This window comes from Chrysemys picta, chromosome 4, assembly GCF_011386835.1.
Source record: "Chrysemys picta bellii isolate R12L10 chromosome 4, ASM1138683v2, whole genome shotgun sequence".
Lineage (NCBI taxonomy): Eukaryota > Metazoa > Chordata > Testudines > Emydidae > Chrysemys > Chrysemys picta.
Window position 1 is genome coordinate 18435249 of NC_088794.1, and position 23192 is coordinate 18458440.

At 41.0% G+C, this 23192-nt stretch overlaps 1 protein-coding gene across 4 annotated transcripts; it reads right to left on the reverse strand.

Moving 5' to 3' along the window:
- Window positions 1-2373: 2373 nt before the first annotated feature.
- Window positions 2374-22425, reverse strand: DYRK3 (dual specificity tyrosine phosphorylation regulated kinase 3). 4 transcript variants are annotated; one of them, XM_005306449.4, is made up of 3 exons: window positions 21977-22425; window positions 19457-19572; window positions 2374-9553 (listed from the first exon to the last, which is right to left on the reverse strand). In XM_005306449.4, the coding sequence occupies exons 1-3, from the start codon at window positions 22014-22016 to the stop codon at window positions 7982-7984; spliced, it is 1728 nt and encodes a 575-aa protein (XP_005306506.1). In that variant the 5' UTR covers window positions 22017-22425; the 3' UTR covers window positions 2374-7981. The 4 variants fall into 4 exon arrangements, with proteins under 4 accessions (XP_005306506.1, XP_005306507.1, XP_065447571.1 ...); XM_005306450.4 differs by lacking the exon at window positions 21977-22425 and adding an exon at window positions 21191-21906; XM_065591499.1 differs by lacking the exon at window positions 21977-22425 and adding an exon at window positions 17918-18028.
- Between the last annotated feature and the right edge of the window lie 767 nt (window positions 22426-23192).

The window sequence follows — 23192 nt, forward strand, 5'->3', positions numbered from 1 at the left end:
GGTATTGCCTGGCCGCCCACTGGTGGTAGTGGGAACATGGGGTCCACCTTTGTTTGGGTGCCTCTGAAACACCACAGGCCCCTTGTAACTGGAGACACCCAAGCCTTGTCTCCACTAGGAAAAGTCTGCAACCATTTCCTACCATTGCTAACACTGATGCAGCTCTAGCAGCATTAGCAATGTTGGGAGCTCGTGGCCCTTGGTCTTTTAAGCACTGCGTCATTGAACCCTATTTAGAGCAGCTCTAATTGGCACAGTCCTTAAAATGCTAGCTGCACCAGTTCACTAGCGCTCCCAACATCACTAGCACCACTGCAGCTTAATCCTTTGGTTGAGGTTTGGACATATCTGCCAGAAATATCAACACAAGAAGTGGCTAGGGATTTTGGGTGCCTATTTTGAGACACCCTAAAGGGGCCTGATCTTTAGAGAGTGTTGAGCACCTGCTCTCTGAAAATTCAGCTCCTTTTAAGATGTCTCAAGTTGGGCATCACAAAAAAACCGAGGCCTCAAAATTACTAGTTACATTGAAAATCTTGGTCCATCTAGATAAATCAGCTAGGCTGCTTTAAATATCTCAACCTATATGCTTAAAAAAAGACACTAAACACCAGGGACTCGAGACAGAGCTGTGCTAAGCAATAACTCACTTGCCAAATTGACTGCAGTTGCATTTTTAAATCACTTTGTGCTAAATGGTCCCACGATGTGTAACAGCAATGCCTTCTTATTATGCAAAGAGTGAAAAGCTGAGCCTATTGAACCCACAGAAATATCGCTAAATGGAAAAATAAATCTTTCCATCTTCTGCCTGCCCAAGTGATCTATGGCTGTCTTCTTAAATGTGTAATTTTTCTCTTTAATAATCCAAGATGAATTAGTGAATGCTAATTTTTCCACAGTGGAAGCACGTATCTCACATTACAAATTACAAGCCAGATTGTGAATTTCTTCCCTATATTGGCAAGTAACTACTCAATTAATTCATTTCACAAAGACAGATCCAGATCTTATGTTGACATTCCTTAATAGGTCTGTTTAAGTGAAGCCCCTACTGCTGTTCAAATGTAGCTTTAGTATTTAATTCCTTGCTTCCTTAAGCTGCAGCATTAAACAAAATTGTTTGCTAGTGTATAGTGCTGCACATTATAATTGCTCTCAATTTCAGAATTTGTCTGATAATATTGTGTCAACACACAGTACGACAGAGTGATGCAAAATATCTTAAGGGACACTATGAGAATACTACAAACTCATGTAATACACTCATTGAAAAACATTGCTAACAGTGAAAGTCCTACCAAAATACTCTTGGCAAACAAGTGGAGCAGGAACTATTTAGTTATGAAAAAAAAATCTAAAATATACTCAAGTTTCAATGGGTATTTATTTTACAACAGGCCTAGGATTGTAAACAGTTTTATTTTAATAAAACAAAATTGTCATTCAATGGAGTTAAATAGTGAAGGAAAATCCACTCACTCTCCCCTGTTATAAAAGTCTCCTAATTGAAGGCTATCCTTAAATCAATCATTAGAGAATTAATATACTTTTCTGCTTTAGTTCAGTTGGTTAAATTGGTCAATAATGGGCAGTGACTGATTCCATGAAAATTAAGTGCTTCTTTATGAAACATGCAAGATTTAATCCTGTATGCTGTAGCTACGTAGGTCTTTTTATGGCAGTGTGACTTCAGCTTCAAACTATTCCAATATCTCACTGGGTAGCCCACTGTACACAAATGTAGGTTTCTATTAAAAGCAAATCTTTCCTAAGTAGCTATTGCTGGATTTTTCCTTCCAGCCTAGGGATTAAAGGGATTCTGCCTCCACAACAAAAACCTCCAATAGATTAAATAAGAAAGTGATGACTCAAGAATGCTATGGCAAAACTTTGAGATGTTCAAACGCAGCACTGCTAATAAGAACATTTGTCAGGTCATTCACGTTTAGCATGAGCATATTGAAATTGTAGATGTCCACAGCACGTTTTCCTCTAGTTCAAGGAGAGGAGATTAAGTATACAGCAAAGGTGAAAACTTCCAGTCTGAAAAAAGATTTTTAGGTTCAGATTCAGGTAGTTGATATTTTAGTTCCTTTCCCTTGCAATTACATTACAGCTTGCTATTTTTATTTGTGGCTGTTGTTGGTTGGTTGGTTTGGTTGCTTCCCTTCTCACTTAATCTTCTCATTCCCTCCCTCTGCACACAAAACATGCCACATTTTACCACGTGGGAAATGTCTCCTTTAAATGCTGACATTTTTCAATTGCACTCTAGTTAAGAACCACAGAGGGTAATAGTGGCCAATGCAAGTTAGATGACTTTTTAAAGAAAGTCAAGTATTTCTTTTAGGAATTTGCAGAGACTGTTGCTAAAGAAAATTATGTATTTATTTAAAAAAAAAAAGAACTGAAGTACAATTTTAGGAAATATTTGTTCATTACATTTACATACAAAGTTTAAAACTGGCTTATTTCAAAAGTGTTCCTTCACAAAGAGAAAATGTTAAGTTCACATGCACCTTACTGTTTTCTACATTTGCCACCATATTACACCTCATAACAATTTACAATAATAAAAAGGCTAACCTGTAAATTCTTTAGACATATGGACATTTAGTATGAACAGCTGCAATGTATAAGAAACCCTGATTAGTAATTTGATTTCACTGAGACAAATGTAGGCTCGTAAAATAATAAGGCACAGTTCTATGAACAGGGAACATGGTTTGTTCTTTCAGCAACCCAGACTTCAACCAGGTAGCTAATTTATAAGGGTGTTATTTGGTGTAAAGTAAATGCACCCCGTTTAAATGCAGATAGAACAATGTTCTCCTATACAAGACTGTTCTGAGGAGCCAAGTGTTTTGCATGTTATGGTGGGAGTTGTAATTAGAAGCTATATTTAATAGGACATCAGGGGAGTTTTATACCAGACTAGATGGGGGTTCTTCTAAGGGAAGTATGATTATATATAATCATACTGTATGTGTATACACATATACACACACACATATGTATACATAAGCTTAATCTCTCTGCCTCCTTATTAAAAAGAGCAGCATGATAAAATCATTGAAAAGAGCAGGGGTATACCTTGTGTATCAGAACTCAGAGCCCAATTTTCACAGTTGCAGAGCACCCAAAATTCCTATGGAAGTTTGAGAGATGTAGGTGCACAGCAGCTCAGACAGGGCAGGTTGAGGAAATCAGATTCACAGATCTGTCTATTAAAAAAAAAGTTTTGGGTACACAACCTCTGTCTTTAATCTTGTTACATAGTGCATTAAAGTACTGCAAATATTTCCATATTATTTTGGCTCTTCACTTCCACTACAGCATTAAAGACTTTGTCAGGCAGGGGATTGGCATCTCTCGTTTTCGACACAGAGCTTTGGGTGCAGAATCAGCCTTTTGCTTGTATGGCTGGGATTAGTAAGACACTGCTGAGATCATCATGTATGTGCTTCACAACCAAAATAGCCATTACTAATGAGGGGGGGATGGTTGTGGTTTGTAGTGGGTGTCTTTTTAAAGGACCCAGGGTTTATTCAGAGGTAATTTTCAGAGGATCACTGTAACGAAGCACCAGTAGTATTAGTTTACATTAAAAAGATACTAATTTTTTTTACCGCCGCCAAGTCCAAAGGGATCACAGTCAAAGTGAACTATACCAGATTTTGACTAACACACCCACAGTTCCCCAAAAATTCTCTCAGAATGCAAACCCCTTCCAATTAGTTTAGATTCTTAAATTGTCACTAGACGAGACGTCTTTCTCAAACTAGGTAGGAAGAAAAAACAAAAATTCTAACAGTAACTGCAGCATGTGGAAAATGACAACTGTATGGAATGATCAGTATAAAAGTGAAAAACACTTTTTCAATAATCAGTATTAGTAAGAGCAAACCTATGAAGGAACATAACATAACCTTGAGTACTAAATGCAAATGTTTGCATCTGTAATGGAAGAGTAATACTCCACTGCCCGCCTGACTTTTAAAATAGAACCACGTTTATCCTTGCATCTTGGATAGTCATATTATGTTTGCCGCAGTGTAAAAGTAAACAGTTGTATGTCACATGTGATGCTTATGTCTTATTATTCAGTAATTTTAATTAAAAATATTGCTAAATTAAATTGCTACAATCCACACTTCTTAAAAGAGGATTAAAAACCACACAATAAACAGCCCGTGTTATTTACAATACAGAGTCTACATTATGTGTTGTAAAACATAATGAACATTATAAGGAAGTTTTAAAAATGAAGTTTGGACTAATCCATTAAAAATTCTTACAAATTTGATGTTATGGTTTTACTATAAACCTCAATAAATTACATTTGTTTTGTGTTAGAGTCACAGGTGAACATGATTTAAATTACAGTAGAACCTCACTAATGCCTGGGAGACCCACTGGGATCTTGCTGATTTGCAAAATAGAGAAAACAACAGAGGACAATGCACCAGTACCAACAAAAAGCTACTTTTTCCATTTTAAACACACTTAACATACTAGGTGATCTGTTTTTCCTCCTCTGCAATGTCTATACAGTCAAAGGCCTTTATCCAACAAGGTACCTAAGCATGTTCCTGATTTTAAACATGTGAGTAGTCCTACTTAAATGGGACTACTCATGTGCTGAAAGTTAGGCATGTGATTAGGTACCTTGTTTAACTGGGGTCAAGGTGAACAAATGTTTCTGGTAAAAGCAGTGGTATTTTTTCTGCCATTGTTATATTTCCTGCTTTATAACACACATTTCAAATGACAGCACTGTATCTATACAAGAAGTGTAACATTAGAGGCCATCTAAAATGGTAGCTATGGTATTTTTGATGAAGTGACACTAAAATAATCTTGTTTCATGCAGTACTTTAACAGATCAAAAACCTCTGGCATCAAGGACCGTGTTCATTGCTCTCTAGAGCAAACACGTTTTCTACTGTATGTATGGTACCCTAATCCTTAAAGGAAGTTTATAGGTGCTATCATAATATAAATAGCAATAATGATAATTTGTCCTCATATACGTAATATTCTCTTTTTCATTTGTCTTGAATATTCTTCCATGGCTCCTGTGGTGTTTCTCCAAAGATTTCATTCACATTGTGCAAATAATTACTCTTGCTTCTGAAGATGCTCCATATGTATTCAATTCAGCTAAAACCATAGGCATCTTATAGCACTTAAAAAAGTGTGCTTGCTTGACTTTCCATTCAAATAAAAAATTACTGTAGCCAGCCATTTGAGGAAGATTGCTATAAAGTGCAACATGACCATATAAGGACCACATGTAGTGGCATTTGAGACATATTAACCAATGTATGGATAAATGCTAAGCTGCATTACTTTCAATTAATGTGATTATTAAGCTTATTGAAGAAAAATTACAACAAAATTTAAAAGGCCATCTACTGCAGAACCCTTAATATAGCCAACTTCCTGGGGAAAGTTTGGAATTTAGAGATCAGAATAAATATATATCCAACTTGTGCTCTGTCTTCTTGAATTTTTACAATGGTATTTACCAAACAGTTTGAGGGCATTTGCCGCCACCACTGAGCCTGATCCAAAGCCCCTTTTTGCCTAATTTTGGTCCTGACCCTGCGATATGCTGACAAACTTGCAGGACTGGGCCTTTTATCATCAAACATTTTACGGATAAATACAACTAAATGCAACAGAGCAAAAAATGCATTTCCATCTTCTCAGAAAGAGTCTGGGATTTAGCTGTTTGGTCAATATATTTTGCAAATCACACCAATAATTCCTTTGGTTTCCCTGTTTTAACATAAACCTGCTCTAGAGAAACTTGTTAAATTTAAAATGCTCTGTTTGTAAAAGCTCTAAAATTGTATTTAAAACTCTGTTCAGACACTTGGCAAGGGATCAGATGTTTGTGTAACTGAATCCTCCCGGATCATGGGGCTCTGAGGAGAACAATCTTGAGAAGTTGTGCTGCTGTCTCTATTGGTCATAACAACATTTCAAATTCTTGCCAGGGGGAGAGAGAGAGAAAGAATATATCTGAAGCACTCCAAACAGCATCTGAGGCATCTCATTCTTTCAGCCACCTGCTAGGACACTGCTAGAAACAGAGCAACTTTCCCCCCATACAAACTTGCATTTCAATACTTAAATTTATTACTCTTTACCAAATCTGACAATTTGTGTTTAAAAAGATTTCAGGCCACTCTTTCAGTGACTAGTCTCTTGTCTCACACATAACCTCTGGTTACAGTCCTGACCCTTAAAAATTCTACTTATCTAGCAAAAAGGAGTGACTATTTTTAAAATGATTTCAATGTTATTCAATGGAATTCACCCTGCAGGACAGAAAAAAAGACTAAGAGCGTAGTACTGTAAACATTTCTAATGGCAAGGGTGCTTTATTTTGGCTGGGCATCTTCATTTTTGGAGGGATGGGGAAAGAATCAGTTAGCAAAAGTGTACATTAAATTAGGGTTACCATACGTCCAGATTTTCCCGGACATGTCCGGCTTTTTGGGCCTCATATCCGGGGGGAACTCCCAAAAAGCCGAACATGTCCGGGAAAATAGGGAGGGGCCGGCGCCGCTGGGTGCTGGGCCGGGAGCGGCGGTGCTGGGCCGGGGGTGCTCGGCCGGGGGCTGGCCCGGGGGTGCGGGGCCGGCGGGGCTGGGCCGGGGGTGAGGGGCCGGGCCCAGCGGGGCCGGGCCCAGCGGGGCTGGGCCGGGGGTGCGGGGCCGGGCCAGCAGTGCTGAGCCAGGCCGGGGCCGGGGGTGCTGGGCCGGGGGCGCTCGGCCGGGGTTTGGCCCGGGGGTGCGGGGCCGGGCCGGCGATGCAGGGTCGGCGGTGCGGGACCGGGGGTGCTGGGCCAGGGGTGCTTGGCTGGGGCCGGCACCCCAGGAGCCGAGCTAGGCTGGAGACGCTGGGGCTGGCCGCCGGAGGGAGCCGCTCGGTTGGGGGGGCCAGACTGGGCCGCGCCTCCTTCCCCCCCCCCCAGCTTACCTGCTGCCTGCTTCAGGCTTCCCGCGAATCAAATGTTCGGAGTTGGGGCGGGGACTTTGGGAAAGGGGTGGAGTTGGGGCAGGGGCATGGGCGGGGCTGGGGCCCCGTGGAGTGTCCTCTTTTTGGACACTCAAAATATGGTAACCCTAATTAAATTTAAGTCAAAACAATGTTTTTAATAGCCCTGAGCAAATTATACTTCATGTTATGATCCAGTTCTGCTCTTGTGCATGCCTGCAACTCCCATTGACTTCAGTGGGGGTAGTGAGTGCATATCCCAGTACAGAAGTTGATCCTAGCAGGTCTACACACAACTGATGTGTCCCTAACTACTTGTATGCTCCTTTGAAAATCCCAGCCTAAGAAATTTAGGAATGCAGCAACTTGGATCCCTATATGCCAGGAGCCCTCCAAAACGTGTAAGGGGAAAGCATTCTGTCGGGAAACCAAATCATTCAAATATAAATTTGAAATTGGCAAGTACCGGTAACATTCTCGCTTTTTAGATTAAAACACTTGTGCTCTTGACAGTAAATCTGTAAAATTTCATCCAAATTTAAGAAGTTCACTTGGGGATTAATTGAAAGCAGAGCTCATTCTATCCAACAGAATACAATTTTAAATGCTTTTTTCTTGCTGTCTTGTGACAAAGCATTTGCTAACTGAAACTGTCCTGATAAGAAATGATTTGATTCTTTTTTAAATAGTGCTATTAAACACAACTGTTAAAGCATGTAATCTCACTGACCAGAACAGATGTGTTGACCTATCAAGTGATGTAATATGCACCACACTGCAACTGAAACAACCTGATAAAACAATTAGCCCTTGAAATGTTTTATATTTTGATTCATCTTTTTTTGTACAAGATTAAGTGTTTAATGAAAAGTAAATCCATTAAAAACCTCTGCATTTCACCACCTGACACGTTTCTAGCAGATAATTAAAATACAAGGTATGTATTCTGGGAATACATAATTTTCTATTAACTGACCAGTTTTGGTAGCACAGTGCATAGAGGTATACTGCCATTTGATTCAGATGTTAAATTAGCCCTCAGTTTGTTTGCCACTCCAACTACTGGAGGCAACTTAGAACCTATTCCTGGGAAGGAGCTTGTGTAGTTAGATATCCGTTTACCCATGCTTTTATCAGTACTGGGTGGTTTGGGCATTCGCTTACAAATCCAAGGGTGTCTTAAAGCTTGACTTGGAGTCATGCGCGCAGAAGGATCCCAGTTAAGACATTCTTTTAAGAATTCTATAAACAAGGGGTCATCACAGCCTTTCAACGCCGTCACCCAGTCTTTGTTGCCTGGAGCACCACGCATTTTACCCCTGCGTGATCTACTGCCATTGAGGATCACTTTCCCATCCGTATGTGTAGTTGCAGTGCAGTAGCGAGGATGACCCTTGGAGTTGATGAAGTTCTTGGCTCGCTTGGATTGATCCAAAAGCTTCTGAGGTGGCATTCCAAGAAGCTCCATCATACAAGCCAGTTGGTCTCCCTCATCTTCTCCAGGAAAAAGAGGATATCCAGTCAACAGTTCCACCAGAATACAACCAAAACTCCACATGTCTATGGGCATCCCATAGCGACTTCCCAGAATGACCTCTGGGGCCCTATAGAATCGAGACTGAATATACGTGTAGACTCTTTGGTGCTCAAAGCAGCTGGACCCAAAATCAATAACCTTGATGCCACTCCGCCCTTGCTGTTTTAGAAGTATATTTTCTGGCTTCAGGTCACAATGTATGATTTTGTTTTTATAAAGAGCCTCCAAACATTGTAATATAGAGTGGGCAAACTTGCGTACCAGCTGCACACTGAACCCTTGAAATTTATTTCTTTTGATCAGCTCATACAGGTTCATGCTCAGGAGCTCAAAGGTCATACATATGTGGTTCCGAAAGGTGAAACTTTCTAGCATGTGAATAACATTCATGCTGCCAGTTTTATCCTGTTTCTTGAGATGCTCCAAAATCCGAATTTCCTCTGCTGCTTGACGGTGAAACCTCTTCTCATTGCGAACCATCTTTAAGGCCAAATGCTGGTGGAGTTTATGATCATAAACTTTAGCTACTTGTCCAAAACTGCCCTTTCCAATTATTTTAAGTACTTCGTATCGGTAAGCCAGATGGTCATGAGGCACATGAATGTATCCACCTTGGTCATCATCATATCCTCCATTGTTGGGGCCACCGACAACTCCTTGCCTCTTTTTTGCATTTGGACCCACAAAGTAAATTTCAGAAAAGTTACATATTTCTTGCTGCTCGTAAGCAGATAACTGATGTTTATATTGCTTCACTGCTTGCTCTGGAGCCTGAGAGATAGCTTTGCGCACTTTTGATGAACTTCCACAAGATTTGGCTGTGCTTAAGCTGTCTATACTTTTATCTTTCGACAGGGAAGGAAGAGATCTTTCGGAACTACTGATTCCTGCAGACTGAAGAGTACTGCTCCTCTTATTGCCAGAGTCCTCAAATAGTTGCTCAACTTTGACCTGACTTCCAGTCAGAGGATGATCTTTCATAGTGAGTTTGTTGCTAGTAACCTATAGGGATGAAAAAAGCCAAATCTTAATTTTTTTTTTAAATGGATAGAAGAAGATTAAAATACCACATAAAACAAAATGCTTTGACATCAGCATTAGGTTTGCATTTATTTTCACAATGCAGACGTATTTTAAATGTACTGCATAAATTATATTGTTATCTATTCTAATCTGAAGTATATGCACTGCCATACACGTGTTTGTATACCAAATGCAATGAACTTTTTGAAAATGGAGTACGTATAAATATACCGTTTCTTCTAGTTCAGAAAAAGGGCAGGTGGTGCAGCCCAGTATTGCTATGTTTAGTCTTGGAGGTGGGTGTGGCAAACATGACCCAATGACAGATGCAGCTTGCACCTGTTTGAGATATGCAACCTAGCATGAATGTGTGCAGGGGGGGGGGGGAGGGGGAAGAATATTACATGGACAAGTGTGCAGAGGGGAGACAAGGGATCTAGAGTAAAAAATCCACGAAGGATGGGGAAAAAGGGACAACAGCAAGCAAGAGGAAGATGACAAAACAAGATAAAATAGGCGGTGTTTATGCTCAAATACGTACCCACAACTCCCATGGACTTTAAAGAGGGTCACATTACTGTGTCGGACTGCAAAACTGGATACAGTGTGTATCCCCACGAATACCAGCTTCCATCAAGTTTCTTTCCTTTTTCCTCCCCTTCTAGTGTTCTAAAACACAACAGTTCTCCACTCACTGCTCTAAGCTAATTTGGGCATAAATATTTTCATCTACCAAGAGATGTTAATTTGTTGCAGACAGAACATTACGACTAGTAGGAAAATATTGCGGAATATATTTAAGACTTGTCATTTTTACAGGATTAAAATTAGCCAATGCTGCACTCCCTGAAATTCCGTCCCTTCCTTTAAAGGCAATGCACTCATTCACGATTATTCCTCCTTTCATTTCCCCAGCATTCTACACTACAAAATCGCATGAGATACTATCCTATGCAATGCTGAAAAAGTCAGGACTAGTGCAGCAACATCTGTTTTCCATTCTGGCCTTTAATCTCAATAAAGATGTGAGACATGTGCCAAGCCCAGTCCCTGAAACTCAAATAGCTGCTTAGCAATCAAGCAAAAGTATAAATAAACCTGTAGCTCCAGAGCAATAACATCCAATTACTTTTTAGTTAAACATACAATCCACCATCTCAACACAGTCAGTAAATAAGAGCAATGATTATGTTTGCCAAAAACAACTTCGCAAATATCCCCCGTCCTCCGTCCTGGTTAAGAGTCAATTTGCTAGCTCTGCACTGAAATGTTAGTGTGCACTTCATGACAGGAGCCTGGAAAATGCAGACTTCCTCTAGGAGCCTGTCTCAGATCAGTGATGATTAGGCCTTTGGAATCTCCCTTTTATTCAGTGTTATGTCTGCCCAGAAATGTGGACAATACATTGTAAGAGACACACCTTTCCAGGAACTCACTGAAAACATACAATAAACACTTTATTCTTTCAGCCTGTGGCTGAACTGCTGAGATAAGAGTGAGAGATACTATAAGATTCTGAATGAAAGGCATAAAGAATGAAGGGCAAAGAGATCAAAATGGTAAATTTGCAAATGAACAGAGAATCCAGACTTGGAACAAGGTTCAGTTTTTGTTTTGGGGTTTTGTTTTCTTTTTGTTAAGATGTCTAAAAAACTGTTCTCCTACCTCCATAGCAGAAATCTTGTGTGTGACCATGTCTTTTTTACTTTGACTGCAATCAGAATTTGATTAAGCACATAGCCCTAGTCCTTGAAAAGTCCACCTGTACTACAGGAAAGGATATTCTTTGTACAAGAACTCTGTGTTATTTAAATTAACTCACCATGCAGGCAGGAAGGATTTTAAAGGGCCAGGACTGTATGTGCTATAGTGAACTTCACTCAATTTCATCTTCCATCAGGCAATGCCTGTTTATCTAGCTTTATGAGGTTCCTGCAAAGTTCCTCAGTCTTCTTTAGACTTTACAAATAATTGTGTGTCATTTGAAAGTTTTGCTGTCTCTCCCTTTTCTACATCATTAATCCTAAATAAATGGTCCTAGAGAAATGATTACGCAAGAGAATTAGAATTTCAGGTGAGGAATAAGCAGCAGGAACAGATGAATTACCCATAATAGTATAGTAAGGGAAGAAAAGCCATTGAAGGAGCACTTCTGACCATATCCTTTTAACAGGAGGCTTTCAGAGCTTTCACTTAAGATAGCAGCAGCTATTTAATGGTCCATTGCAGAATACTTATGTCAGGTGTTTGAAACACTTTATTGGAAAGGTCTTTAAGCCCGCTGAACTAACTTGATTTTTAAAGGTGAAGTCAATTTGAGTACATGATATTATATATTTTACATACACACAAAACTGCTTAGAAAAAGTTCAGTATTTTGTTTCCAGCATGACCTTCATCTGACACGCCTCCCACCAGGATGTAAAAGGAGGTTGGCTGAAAAGCAAAACACTGAACTTACTCTAAATTCAAAAAACATTTGTAAAAAGCAGCAAGATTGGTAGTTAACTCTTTAGTGGCATGTTGGGAACAGCTCAAAAATCAAAGCATTTCACAGAGCCTGACCCTTTGTTGCTCACATCCCTGCATTACTCGGGATTCCTTCCTGCACTTGCCTGCATGCAGCTGCAGTTCCACTCACAAACTACTTGGCCAGTTGCTATGCATTTTTTGTTCTCTTTCGTCCCCTGCCCCCTTCCCAAAATTCATACCTGGAAAACAATTCAGGAATGAAGGTGTTAAGGCAGAGTTTCACCATTTAAAAAAGGCTAATGCACCCGTTAACTTACATTTAAATCTCACATCGATACACTGTCCTGTAGATATCTTATGTTCCTAACCTAGACAAACTCATCAAGATGCCCTAGAAGATAAATAATCAACTTTGCTTTGTTGTCCTGTAACCTAGATCTGTTCACGTGACATCCTAGAATACAAATAGGGCCTTAGAGCACCACACACACTTCTGTTACAGTGCTGTACAATTAGGAACTAGTGCAACACTTTAAGAGCTAGAATTATACTAAATATGGTATAACCATTCTCCAAATGATGATGTACCTCAAAGGGCACTAGCAAATAGTTTTGCCATAACATTTAGGATTCACAAAGAAAAAAAGAGGGGGATAAAAAGGAATACAAAATCTAAAGAGAAATGCTTTTATGAATTCTTTGACTATGGTGATCCCTTGTAGAGCTAGAAACCCAAAAAGCTGCATTGTGCCAGTACTTGAGAACCAGCAGGTGAAACTGACTAATTCAGTTTCATTGAAGCCAGCACTTGAATCATGTGCTAAAAAAACAAAACTCTCCTCCCTCCGCCCCAAAAATAAACAGTAAAAATGGTGAAAAGCGAGATTTATTGATTTACTTGTTTATACTTTCTAGTTTTAAGATGCTACCATGATACTAATAAGGGTAAAGTATTTTTTTTAAAATAGTGAATATTATCCCCTTAATATAGACAAAGGTAGTTAAAAATATATAGTATATACTTGTTCATTAGCCCGTTCGTTTATAAGCCGACCCCCCAAGATGGTTAGGTAAAAAGAGCAAAAACTGTATGACCCTTTCATAAGCAGACCCTATATTTCAGGGGTTGGCAAACTTTGGCTCCTGGCCCATTAGGGTAAGCCGCTAGCAGGCCTGGACGTTTTGTTTACCTGGAGCATTCACAGGCATGGAGCCCCTCAGCTCCCAGTGTCCGCGGTTTGCTGTTCCCAGCCAATGGGAGCTGCGGGAAGTGGTGCGACCCCGGCTCTTTGATGCGTCACTTTTTTACCAAAAATATTCGGCTTATGAACAAGTAGATATGGTATATTGTTTTAATCACCACAAGTGGCAAGGTCTCATCCACAATGTTGTTCGTCCTCATTTACTGGCTGTCTGAGTTATCCTGAAGTCTTCTGACACTTCAGACTACCAATACTGCTGAGGAAATCAGACCTGGTGCATTTATGAGCCCTGCACAACTCACAAAACCCATCTGAGCTTAAAGTTGTGCTGCTATTTTACTACCTGCTACTAGCTTCAACTTAGTGTATTAAAAAACAGTAGTATTTGATCAAAAGTTATAACTACAGAATAATGGCGGTTAAAGGCCTGTCAGATATCTGTGCTGATTCAGTGCATCTCCATGGCAGCCTCAATTTGCAGGGTTCCTCTGGAAAGAGGTACAAAGGGAGCAATTGTACCCCTCTGTACCCAGGTGGGAGAATAAAGCTTTTAAGACTTCAAAAAGATAAAAGAGATGTATTTAAGTCAACAAAGCCTGATAAAATTCACCACAGAGTACTTAAGGAATTAGCTGAAGCAATCTCTAAACCATTAACGATTATATTCAAGAACTCATGGAGGACAGGTGAGGTCCTAGTGGGCCGGAGAAGGGCAAACATAGCACCTATCTTCACAAAGGGGAGTTATACACCAGTCAGCCTAACTTCAATACTCAGAAAGATACTGGAACAAATGATTAAACAAGCAATTTGTTCAAACCTGGAGAATAAGGTGATAAGTAATAGCCAATATGGATTTGTCAGGAACAAAACATGCCAAGCCAAACTAATTTCCTTCTCTGACAGGATAATGGGCATAGTGGATGCATGAGAAGCACTAGATATATCTTGTCTTTAATAGGGCTTTTGTCACAGTCCCATACAACATTCTCACAAGCAAATGGGGAAAATATGGTAGACGAAATTACTATAAGGTGGATGAAGACCACCAAGCTGGGAGGGGTTGCAAGCAGTTTGGAGGATGGGATTAGAATTCAAAATGACCTTGGCAAACTGGAGAATTGGTCTGAAATCAACACATCAGCCTTCTTCCAATGGCTTCATTTTATAAGCCAGGAACTGCACAGTTTACTTTTGCCATAAATTAGCTGTCAGCAGCCAAGAAACTTGATAAACAACACAAATAATACTCCACTGACGATTTCTCACATACTCAGAAAAACTTCATTATGAATAAGAAGGAAATGGCTAACCAGTTTGCTAAATGTTTTGCCCTTCCAAGTGTCTCAACTGTTACTTTTACAAACTAAATTAAAACTATGTGACTCTGAAAACAGAAACGTTTAGTTTACTGTATATAACTAAATCTGAGAAGAGAGACAGTTGAGGGTACCTGGAGTTTTCAATACGAATGCAATTTTATATAGATTCATAAATTCTAGGACTGAAAGGGACCTCGAGAGGTCATCGAGTCCAGTCCCCTGCCCGCATGGCAGGACCAAATACTGTCTAGACCATCCCTGATAGACATTTATCTAACCTACTCTTAAATATCTCCAGAGATGGAGATTCCACAACCTCCCTAGGCAATTTATTCCAGTGTTTAACCACCCTGACAGTTAGGAACTTTTTCCTAATGTCCAACCTAGACCTCCCTTGCTGCAGTTTAAGCCCATTGCTTCTTGTTCTATCCTTAGAAGCTAAGGTGAACAAGTTTTCTCCCTCCCTCTTATGACACCCTTTTAGATACCTGAAAACTGCTATCATGTCCCCTCTCAGTCTTCTCTTTTCCAAACTAAACAAACCCAATTCCTTCAGCCTTCCTTCATAGATCATGTTCTCAAGACCTTTAATCATTCTTATTGCTCTTCTCATAGACTCATAGACTTTAAGGTCAGAAGGGACCATTATGATCATCTAGTCTGACCTCCCGCATGATGCAGGCCACAAAAGCTGACCCACCCCCTTTCCCTTGACTCAGCTGTTGAAGTCCCCAAATCCTGTGATTTAAAGACTTCAAGTCGCAGAGAATCCTCCAGCTAGCGACCCCCGCCCCATGCTGCGGAGGAAGGCGAAAAACCTCCAGGGCCTCTGCCAATCTACCCTGGAGGAAAATTCCTTCCCGACCCCAAATATGGCGATCAGTAGAACCCCGAGCATGCAGGCAAGATTCCCTGGACCCTTTCCAATTTCTCCACATCTTTCTTGAAATGTGGTGCCCAGAACTGGACACAATACTCCAGCTGAGGCCTAACCAGAGCAGAGTAGAGCAGAAGAATGACTTCTCGTGTCTTGCTCACAACACACCTGTTAATACATCCCAGAATCATGTTTGCTTTTTTTGCAACAGCATCACACTGTTGACTCATATTTAGCTTGTGGTCCACTATAACCCCTAGATCCCTTTCTGCCATACTCCTTCCTAGACAGTCTCTTCCCATTCTGTATGTGTGAAACTGATTTTTTCTTCCTAAGTGGAGCACTTTGCATTTGTCTTTGTTAAACTTCATCCTGTTTAACTCAGACCATTTCTCCAATTTGTCCAGATCATTTTGAATTATGACCCTGTCCTCCAAAGCAGTTGCAATCCCTCCCAGTTTGGTATCATCCGCAAACTTAATAAGCATACTTTCTATGCCAATATCTAAGTTGTTAATGAAGATATTGAACAGAGCCGGTCCCAAAACAGACCCCTGCGGAACCCCACTCGTTATGCCTTTCCAGCAGGATTGGGAACCATTAATAACAACTCTCTGAGTACGGTTATCCAGCCAGTTATGCACCCACCTTATAGTAGCCCCATCTAAATTGTATTTGCCTAGTTTATCGATAAGAATATCATGCGAGACCGTATCAAATGCCTTACTAAAGTCTAGGTATACCACATCCACAGCTTCTCCCTTATTCACAAGACTCGTTATCCTATCGAAGAAAGCTATCAGATTGGTTTGACACGATTTGTTCTTCACAAATCCATGCTGGCTGTTCCCTATCACCTTACCACCTTCCAAGTGTTTGCAGATGATTTCCTTAATTACTTGCTCCATTATCTTCCCTGGCACAGAAGTTAAACTAACTGGTCTGTAGTTTCCTGGGTTGTTTTTATTTCCCTTTTTATAGATGGGCACTATATTTGCCCTTTTCCAGTCTTCTGGAATCTCTCCCGTCTCCCATGATTTTCCAAAGATAATAGCTAGAGGCTCAGATACCTCCTCTATTAGCTCCTTGAGTATTCTAGGATGCATTTCATCAGGCCCTGGTGACGCAGGCATCTAACTTTTCTAAGTGATTTTTAACTTGTTCTTTTTTTATTTTATCTGCTAAACCTACCCTCTTCCCATTAGCATTCACTATGTTAGGCATTCCTTCAGACTTCTCGGTGAAGACCGAAACAAAGAAGTCATTAAGCATCTCTGCCATTTCCAAGTTTCCTGTTACTGTTTCTCCCTCTTCACTAAGCAGTGGGCCTACCCTGTCTTTTGTCTTCCTCTTGCTTCTAATGTATTGATAAAAAGTCTTCTTGTTTCCCTTTATTCTTGTAGCTAGTTTGAGCTCATTTTGTGCCTTTGCCTAGTTTCCATTTTTCATATGACTCCTTTTTATTTTTTAGATCATGCAAGATCTCATGGTTAAGCCAAGGTGGTCTTTTGCCACATTTTCTATCTTTCCTAACGAGCGGAATGGCTTGCTTTTGGGCCCTTAATAATGTCCCTTTGAAAGTTGTTTTTCCCCTCAGTCTTGATTCCCATGGAACCTTACCTATCAGCTCTCCGAGCTTACCAAAATCCGCCTTCCTGAAATCCATTGTCTCTATTTTGCTGTTCTCCCTTCTACCCTTCCTTAGAATTTCAAACTCTATGATTTCATGATCACTTTCACCCAAGCTGCCTTCTACTTTCAAATTCTCAACGAGTTCCTCCCTATTTGTTAAAATCAAGTCTAGAACAGCTTCCCCCCTAGTAGCTTTTTCAACCTTCTGAAATAAAAACTCGTCTGCAATGCAGTCCAAGAATTTGTTGGATAATCTGTGCCCCGCTGTGTTATTTTCCCAACATATATCCAGATAGTTGAAGTCCCCCATCACCACCAAATCTTGGGCTTTGGATGATTTTGTTAGTTGTTTAAAAAAAGCCTCATCCACCTCTTCCATCTGGTTAGGTGGCCTGTAGTAGACTCCTAGCATGACATCACCCTTGTTTTTTACCCCTTTTAGCCTAACCCAGAGACTCTCAACACTTCCATCTCCTATGTCCATCTCTACCTCAGTCCAAGTGTGTACATTTTTAATATATAAGGCAACACCTCCTCCCTTTTTCCCCTGTCTATCCTTCCTGAGCAAGCTGTACCCATCCACACCAACATTCCAATCATGTGTATTATCCCACCAAGTTTCAGTGATGCCAACAATGTCATAGTTGTATTTATTTATTAGTACTTCCAGTTCTTCCTGCTTATTACCCATACTTCTCGCATTTGTATATAGGCATCTAAGATACTGGTTTGATCTTTCCTCCCAGTTTTGTCCTGACCCTCCTTCCTCTCTGCCAAGATAGCCCACATTCCCTCTCGTTTCCAACCCATCTCCCAGGTCTCCATGTTCCCCACTTACCTGTGGGCTTTGCTCACCTGTCCCCGTCCTGAACTATCTGTATTTAGAGTGGCAATGGAAAATGAGCAGGCATTTAAATACTGGATAAGACTATCCTTTAAAGTAGGTTCTCTGTAAATATGACGTGGAGGAACCAAAGTCAATAAATTCGTTGCTACTAACAATGGTTGGCAAAATAATTTTTTTTAAATGATTTCTACAGTAATAGACAAAGTTCTGTGACAAAACAGAAAATGTTGAAGAAAGGAAACCAAGTATCTCTTCAATCTAAATGTTTTCCGATAAAAACTGCTTAAGCAGGACACTACTAAGTATTTATTTTGTTTGGCACAAAGACAATGCTTGGCATTTTACAAACAAGTAAGAAAACAAAGTCCTTGTCCCAAAGAACTGACAGTCTAAACAGACAAAATACAGATGAAGGAGAAAAGAAGAGATGTGACACACAAGCAAAGTGATCAAGGGGCTATTTTTGGCATGTGTCTTGTTAGTTCCAGAGTTGATTTTAATACAGTTGTGAAAATGTTTGGATATGTTGTAAGTTAGATATAGCACTTTATATCGCAAGAAAACCGCACAACCATTAATCATTTAAAGGATTATTTAAAGACAGCACTACAGCTCTTTTGTATCAATATGCTCACACATGTCTCTCACATATAGGCACCTCAGTGTTTGAGGAAGAAGGACGGTCAAATTAACTGCTGGCATAAACGATCTCACTCTATTGACTTCTCAATATGTTCATTTTTAAATTTGTCCCTTCATCTATCCCATTTCTTCAATCTGGCTTTTAGCCACAAATTTTCGAGGAGCACAAGATTTCAGACAGAATTCAACTGGAGCCTAAATATATTTCCAGACCATTTTACAGTATGACTGTTACACAGCTGAATATGACTGCTACAGTCCAGCTGAGACAATTAAAGAAAGGATCACGATTCAAAACTTGTTTAAGAAATGTACAACTTCTACAAAAATACAAATTGAACATCAGAAGTCTGTGAAGTGCTATTTTGCTATCAATTAAAGTGCCAGATAATGCTAGTGCTCCCACCAAAAAAAATTTTTTTTTTGTATTTCGTTGGGTGTATCTACAAATCACACATTTGTAAAAACAGAACTTCTGGTTGTGTTCTACTATTATGCCCCTGTTATTTCCAGTACTTTCATGTGAGACAATAAATATAAGTGTGCACTAGTTAAAGTAGAATACAGCTGTGGATTAATAAACTACCATATATATCAGTATGTGATGTGCTATGGCATGAGGTCCCAAACAGGTTGTAAACTAACTTTCTTGATCAAAGCATGGACAATGGATTATAAATTAGCTTATTCAGAGTTACTTAGCCGGTTCATGCAGAACACCATATCATGTTACCTTTTTTATTGCTAGTTAGTAAAAGCAAGTGTGTTAATGAGCTGTGACATGGTTATAATATTTATCTTTATTAATTTACTGTGTGACTACTTAGTTTATATCATTATTTCATTACCAACCAGATCACCAATGCAAGAAGCCAGAAAATTACTCACATTTGATCTCCCAAGTGAAGGAAGTCCAGAAGGGCTGTGTTCTTCATTTGTAGGATCTGGGTACCTAATTTGATCTATTCTCATGTAGGAATCATACAATCCATCTCCAAACCTGGCTGAACATGTCAAATATAGAAGCCAGTTAGTCACAACTGTGTGCACTAATACAGGAAAAGACATTTGTCTCAGCTCCTAAAAATTATCTCATTTGTAATCATTCTTCAAAGTTTTTGCTAAGATAGTCAGCTTTTGCTAATTTATTGGATAAAATGCAGCAAGAGCATCATAGCTAAATATTAATGAGCTACTCAACAGTTTTATTTCTTTTAATGATCCTAAGCATTTAGAAAGCACTGTGCAAACCTTAGTTTCTGATTCTTTATTTTTTTTAAAAACTAGGAGCTTCTCTTAAATTAGACTCATCTGTCATTTTTTTGCAGTGCAAAAACATCCTTAAGAACCTTTAACCTATATCCTATTTTAAGGAAAAAGAAGGATAATCCTGAACTATCTGTATTTAGAGTGGCAATGGAAAATGAGCAGGCATTTAAATACTGGATAAGACTATCCTTTAAAGTAGGTTCTCTGTAAATATGACGTGGAGGAACCAAAGTCAATAAATTCGTTGCTACTAACAATGGTTGGCAAAATAATTTTTTTTAAATGATTTCTACAGTAATAGACAAAGTTCTGTGACTGTGCTTAAAATAAAATTGGCTAAAGCAATTAACATTAAAACTCCAGAGTTTTGATCACCATCTGCACTCATAATGTCAGTGTGAGTTAGACAAAAAGTACTATTTATATCGAAATAATATGACATCCTCTCTCATTGCTATAAATACTGTCCTTCGTATACCAAAACAATGCTCTAAAAAGTTTAACTAATTGGTTTTTCATTTTAATTCTGCTGACAAAATGCAAAACTCAGTCACTTCTCCCAAACAAGCAATCACAACTGGGAAGTTGGAAATTATATTTAAAAATTCCCAGTTACAAGTTCAAGGCAAAATGTGATCAGCTAATTTCGTCTGCCACCAGAAAACATGCTTGTTCACTGCTGTGTATGAAGAATGAACTACATTTTTTTCACAACAATGTATCACCAGCTTCTTTGTAAACTTGTGTGTTATTAGGAATGTTTTGTACAATATACTGATATACGTGAAGGGTGCTCAATAGTAAATTAATGTACATTGTATAAGTCACAGAACTGAATGCTAGAACACATATATTTACAGAATTATATAATGCAGATACTGTACAAAATAGAAGAGTGGGAAAATTGTGTTCCTTTTCTTAATCTCTGGAAACTCTCTAGCTTCCTTTAAACTTGGATTCTGAAAAACTACTCTACTCTGTGGTTACTTTAAAGGATAACAAACACTTCAAGCATTAATTGAAAACACAGTCAAGGATATAAAATAAGTTGCCAAAGGAAAAATGCCAGGAATGTTCCTTTCCTTGTGCAGAGTCTGCCCAAGTCCTGATGAAATCTGGCCTGTTTTGAGTCATTTAATCCACATTTGTTTTCCCGTAAAAACACCAGGGATACTTTAGATGGATGCTATACAGATAAAATGTGTTGTTTTAACAACCAATTGCTGTTTTTGCTGTATTCATCCTCCCCTTTTGGTTTAGCAGAGTGAAATGTACAAAGACATAACAGCTACTAAGTTACCAAAAAAAAAAAAAAGTAGGCACTGAAAGAAACTCAGCATCATTTGAAATCACCACAGAAGGAAGTTTTCTATTGTTTGCATATTTCACGCCTTGTCCAGAACTGGATTGTTCGATACAATCTATTCTCCAGTGCTTTGTCCAGTCTAGTTTCAAAAGTCTCATGGGATGATTAGGCTTCCACTGGTTTCCTGGGACGACGAGTAACTCGCACCCTTAGGAGATGTTTCCCAAGACAGTCTACCTTTCCTGTCATTTGATTTCACTCCCCACCACACTTTAGGTTCCCCCTAGTTATTCCCCCACAGGCGCCTATGGGATCTCACCCCAGTACTCCCCTGCCCTTGATTATACTCCCAGCTGCCCCCTCCCCAGAACCAACCACTTTTCCTTCTTATTTTTATCCCTCTAATCACTCGTCCCCCACCCCCGGGGGGTTTCCATCTGTCTGAGCGGATGGGAAACCCGCCTCCCCCTGCATTCCGGACCCTCCCAGCTGCCCCCACCCCCGGGATCAAACCCCCTCGCCCCGTGGTGTTGTGATCCCTCTACTCACTCCCCCCAGCCCCAGGGGTTCCCCGCCCCGTGCTGCCAATGGCCCCCGGGTCCCCCCAGCAGGCAGCCCCCCGCCCACGTGCATCACCCCCCCCCGAGGGGTGCACCGCTGGGGTGGGGGGGATCCAGGCCAACCCCCCGCCCAAGTACATCGGCCCCCGGCTCCTCCGGGCACATGGAGGCGGGGGACCGTGTCTCATGCCCAGGCCCCGGCACGTGGGACCGAGGCGGGGCTGCGCTGGGGCGGCCCCGAGACCCCGGCCGGGATGCGGGGCCCCGCGTTACCTGCGGTGAGGGGCCCCTCCGGCTTCCTGCTCAGCAGCATCACGGCGGGGGGGCAGCGGGCCCCATCCCCCTCCCGGCCCCGCACACCGCTCCCCCGGGCTGGGGCGGCTCCTTCGCTCGGGCCCAGGCCGCGGCAGCGGCGGGACCCCGGGCGGTTGCTAGGGAAACGTCCTCCCCTCCCGGTCCGGCAGCGGCCGCGTCTGCGCGCTGAGGGACAAGAGGGGGAAGGGAGAGAGGGGGAAAGAGAAGAGAAAATAACCCAGGCTGAACTGGGAGGCGGGGGAAGGAGAATAGGGCTGGGCCTGGGAACCCTGGAAGCTCCCTGCCTGGCCTTGCCCTGTGCGGTCCCTTCTCTGAGACCCCTCCCGGGGAGCAGCGTTTCTGCTTCCCCGCGCAGAGCCCCCAGCCTAGCACACGGTGGGATCTAGGTGTGCCCCCCGCTCCCCACTCTGGTGTGCAGGACCCAGAGCTGCTGCTGCTGCTGCCTGGGACTCACGCAGTGCAAACAAACGTTAACCCCCCCCCCCCCCCGTCACACACACACACACACACACACAGACACACACCCAATTAAAAGATACTGGGGATTGGAAATGGAAAGTTTTCCATTCCATTGACATAACTGCAGCTAAGCAAACACGTTTGTTGCTGGGAGAGGCCCGGCCCCTGGAGTGTAATGGGGTTTGGCTTTTCTTTTTCCCCTTTCCATTCTTCCTTTACATACAGCCCCTTTTAACTGCAAAGCCCTGTTCATTTCCTCCTGTGATGTCTACTGTAGGTTGATATCCTGAGATAACAGGAGAGTGGAAGAGCGGTTAGGGTGCTAAATAGAAACCTGGTTCATTTTTTAGCTCCACTACAGACTCCCTGTGTGACCTTGGATAAGGCTACACTAGAAGTGCTTTTCTGGAATAGCTATACCAGTATATTATACTGGCAAAGTGCTCCTAGTGTGGACACAGATCATACAGGCAAAACTGCACTTTTGCCAGTGGAGTTTATTCTGGCAACCACTCCTCACCAATGAAATAAACTATACCAGCAAAAGCAGTTTTGCCAGGTTTTTTTGCCAACACAGCGATTTTGGTCAAGGATCACACTTCCACGCATCCTGACCAACAGAAGTTTGTAGTGTGGACTCGGCCTTAGACTCTCTGTGACTGTCTTCACTAGCCAAAAAGGCATGTTGTTACTATGGGATAATTAACACAGGTTA